At 39.4% G+C, this 4570-nt stretch overlaps 1 protein-coding gene across 2 annotated transcripts in view; it reads left to right on the top strand.

Annotated features, from left to right (window-relative positions):
* The window catches only part of TMTC1 (transmembrane O-mannosyltransferase targeting cadherins 1), a 265193-nt gene that overhangs the window by 171208 nt on the left and 89415 nt on the right, over positions 1-4570 (top strand). For both annotated transcript variants that reach the window (XM_007446305.1, XM_007446306.1), the window contains one exon: positions 2742-2863. In XM_007446305.1, the coding sequence (XP_007446367.1) occupies positions 2742-2863 (122 nt within the window). The remainder of the gene's footprint in view (positions 1-2741; positions 2864-4570) is intronic.

Below are 4570 nucleotides of genomic sequence, written 5' to 3'. Positions count from 1 at the left end.
TCCTGCTCAAGGTGACTAATGGTGGCAGGGCCACAACTGGAACACGGACATCAGCTGCTGGACACTGACTTGCTTTTCTTTCTATGCGTGTGGGACCCTTTACTCCATCCTTGTTGCCTGTAGGTAGAAGTCAACTCCACACAGAGCATACAACACCCTGATAGTTTGTCACCTGCCAACATGTCCAGGGTTATTCCCTGCTTTGTACATTCTGTATCTTCTGCCCAAATGCACCTCGCTGTGACCCCCTCCCCCTCCACATGCCCACCACATCTACCTTGTGAGCATTCATTCAATTTTCAACCCCAGATTGTTCCCCCTCCACCAGGAAGCCCTCTCTGTCCTCTCCCCTTCTCACACTCAGTTTTCTCTCTCACGTGGAACATTTATTCATTTATTGATTTATTCAACAAATATTTCTAAACACTCACTAAGTGCCAGGCACTGAACTGAGCACAAACCACGCACCACTGAACACAGCTGAGCAGCTCCTGTCCTCATGGAGCTTACGGTCTGGTGGAGACATTAATTAAAGACAGTGAGCACACAGATAAATACGTAATCACAACTGGGATGAGGGCCAGAAAGGGAATAAAGGCCATGCCTGGAGCCTGCAGCCCCATCTCTACACCTCCAGCAGTGGCAGCAGCTCTCGGGACTGCCTCCTGCAGGGACTGGGGAGGGAGGAGCCCGAGGGCGCCTCTGTGTTCCCCGGACACCAGCTCCTCCCAACCTACTGGCTCCCCAGCTCGGGCTTCTGCTGAGTAAAGGCCGGAAACATATGACACCACAGTGAGGAAGGGCCTTCCGTCAGGCAGCAAGGGGTGACACTGGCGACGCCTCTTTCAGATCCGCAGTGAGGGCTGATCTCCAATAACCGCAATGAGGTGGGGAGGCACCTCACGGGGTAAAACACGATCCAGGGACCTGGATGGTGACCTGGTCAGAATTCTCTTAACCCCTGCCCTTGCCTTCATGCTTAGGATTAATTAATAGGGGGTATTACATTCTCTTTACAAATCTTTCTGGGAAGACACATGAATACTTTTGTAAAAGTATTGCAGTTTTTGAAAAGTGTCCGAAAAAGTCAACTATCTCTGAAAAATAAAAGTGCACCTATAAAAAGAGAACATCAATAATAGGCTCAGAGTTCATGAGCAATGCTTGAAATGATGCTCACTCTCTGGGGTTTATTTTCAGCTTTGTCAAGAAATATTTGCCTTCATATTACAGAATTCTTATGAGGGTGTTTGTTCTTTTAAAAATTCTATAATCTTTAAATTCTTGGACTGAAATATACTCTGTAAACTGAAAGAAAAATCTAAATTACAAAGATAGCTTGCAGTTTTTAAATATAATGAACTTGTTACTTCTCACCTGTTTTATTCCTTCAATTTAAGTGGGTCATGGAAAATACATTATTGTATCCATTTGAGTTGAAGGCTTGTTATGCAAAATTTTTTCTTCTTCTTTCATCTTTTAATTCTAAAGAGTGTGGTTACTCTAGGTAAAAAATGAGCTCATTACTTACGTTCCCTTACTTTTAAAGGAAATTGTCCAAATCACATTTGTTCATATGGAATTGCTCTTAGAAACTTTGTTATTCAATATTTTGTAGTCAGCAAAACAAAGATTTTAATAAAATCCAGGTGACAAATGTCTCAAGATGTTTGAAATCTTTTACTTTGTCTACTTAAAATATTAGTAGTTGTACTAGGGAATCTTATTTATGTTTTTGAAATTCTTTTGTTTAGTCTTTCACAATTATTAAAAGTAATAGGCTATTTAAAATGTTTATAAGAAAAAATTTAAAACTGTAACGTGGAAAGTTCTATTTGGTTTTCCCCTTAAACTTTTTTTAAAAAGAAAAAAGTAATACCATCCAATACATTTAGGTTTGTTTTAAATGGGCTTTCCTTCAAATATGTCTATTTGGAAATACACACTAGCTTTTACAGTGCCCATTACAACATATTACTAGTAATAAATAGAAATATTTTATGTTAACTATAAGTAACAAAAATCTTTACAAATTAATATATATAATGTAAGAGAACGGCGTTCTGTCAGTTTAATGATTTATTGTAATGAATTTTCATTCCAAAAAATTTCATGGAATAAATGCTTGCTTACTGGCTTATTTGGAAAGATGCTAAAAACACCTCAGCTCAAATGATCTCCCTCACTGGTGCCCCACATTTCACCATTTGCATTTAATTTTCTTCATGCTAAGCTTTGCCTCTCCTGGTGGGCTTTGTGTGGTTTTTCTTTTTTTCTTCTTCTTCTTTGTTGCTTTTGTTTGTTTTGCTTTTAATGTGTTCTGTTTCTGAGAGGACAGTCATTCTCCATGATGCCTTAGTGAGCTTGATCCCACCCAGCTGCTTTGCTCCCTGGAATGAGTTGCCTGGGGGCATAGGAACTCTAAAAGGAGCCAGGCCAAGAAGAAAGATGGCTGTAGGGCCAGCCGAGAATAAGGAGTAATGGTCACTGATCATGTTAGGCAAATAGCAGATGTGCTGGGTGGTAAATGTGTGTCAGGGGTACATGCGAATATTTCCATGAGCCAGAGGTTTTAGCCTGAGGGCTTTTTCTGATGAATTCAGCACACTGATCAAAAGGTTTACATTGGTCTAATTTATTCATTCCTTCAATGAGAAGTTGAAAATGAAAGAGATGGTTAAATGCTGACTGAAGTGGAATTAAACCCAGATTAATTTGTCCTCCACTATTGTGTGTTTCAGAGACTGGAGCACAGGGAAGTTTTGGTGGGCTTGTTGTTCCTGGTTTTCCCGTTCATCCCAGCCAGCAACCTCTTCTTCAGGGTGGGTTTCGTGGTGGCCGAGAGAGTGCTATACATGCCTAGGTAATTACTGCTCCTGGATTCCTCTTTATGAGACCAACACTGATGGCTCCAGAGAGACCGTTCTTTGTGTGTATGACAGATCTTTGCGGAGCTAAGGTGTTTATTACCCCAGCTTTAAAAACAGCGGAAGAGGAAGTTGGATGAGAATATTGACCAGAGTATATTCAGAATTTTAGCAGCAGTCATTTACCACGACTTCTTTGTTCAAGTATCTGTGTTTATTAAACATAATTATAGTAACTTTCTAGAAATATTTGTTGATTTGGATAAAATTAACTGTGTTAAGTAGCATGATTTTAATTAACTTCTATCTTCTTTCTCTCTCTTTCTTTGTTCTTTAAGAATAGGAACAATCTGAAGGAAACTTGTCCTTGAGAAAAAAATTGGTTAAAATTATAAAGGGGATTCAGACTTGTATGATTACATAATGCCACTTAGCTCTGAATATTTGAATCTTGCTGAAGCTTGTCTGTTCTCTAGTCTTATTCAAATGTCAGCATTCCAAGGCCTGTTTCTTTTCAAAAGCCTGAAAATGTCCCTGAAGTGGTTCTGCCGTTTATCCATTGTGTGACCTTGAGTAGCACATGAAAATTTTTTTTTTCTGCACCCATGTTTTCTCGTTTTTAAAATAAGGATTTTATTAAGCTTCCTAAAATTAAGTAATTTGACGAAATACACATAAGAATGAACTTTTCTCTTTTTAAAATATTTTTAAGACCTTTTTATTTTATTATTATTATTTTTTTGGCCACACCACGCAGCATGTGGGATCTTAGTTCACCGACCAGGGATCGAACCCATGCCCCCTGCATTGGAAAGCAGAGTCTTAACCACTGGACCACCGGGGAAGTCCCAAGAATGAACTTTTCTAAAAGGCAACAAAATAAATACAGTAAACCAAAATATTATCAGGAAATTATTCATTTTTATTTTGAGTTATAAATTTAATTTTAAACTTAATTTAAATTAGATTAATTTAAGTATTAAATAATAAAATTTATTTCATTTATGGATATTGAGTTAGAAATTTTAATATAATTAGAAATGAATTTCATAACCTTCGATTCCCCCCCAGAGTAAGTACCTAACAGCTTTCTTAAGACTTAACAGCATCTTGTTTTGACTTGGTTAAGGATAGGGTGGCCCTTAATTTTCTTTATGTGTCTACAGCACAGTTTGCGAAGGAGATTATTTCTTGATAAAAACTATTTGATGAGGACAAAAATATGAAATTTCTTTGTGTTCTATATTGACTTAAAATAACAGGCTTATGAGGGCTTGCCAGTACTGAGGAATATGGAGGGCAAAGGAGGACCTCAGTGTCTGTTCTAGATGTGTTTTTGCTTAGAGCAGCTGAGAGTGGCTTCAGTCAGGTTTTGTCTGTAGGACTCCTGATTCCAAGTGGAATCTGTATTTATTCTTCACTTAACAGATATTCACAGAGCATCTGTCCCAGGCATGCTCTACTAGAATCTGAGGCCACAAAAATAAGTGAATCTCAGTTTTTTTCCCCTCAAAGAGTTTATTAACTGCTGATTAAAAACAAAATGGTGGGCTTCCCTGGTGGCGCAGTGGTTGAGAGTCCGCCTGCCGGTGCGGGGGACGCGGGTTCGTGCCCCGGTCCGCGAACATCCCACATGCCGCGGAGCGGCTGGGCCCGTGAGCCATGGCCGCTGAGCCTGCGCGTCCGGAGCCTGTGCTCCGCAA

This window comes from Lipotes vexillifer, unplaced genomic scaffold, assembly GCF_000442215.2.
Source record: "Lipotes vexillifer unplaced genomic scaffold, Lipotes_vexillifer_v1.1 scaffold477, whole genome shotgun sequence".
In the NCBI taxonomy this organism is placed as follows: Eukaryota; Metazoa; Chordata; class Mammalia; order Artiodactyla; family Lipotidae; genus Lipotes; species Lipotes vexillifer.
This window is presented reverse-complemented; position numbering and strand designations above follow the sequence as displayed.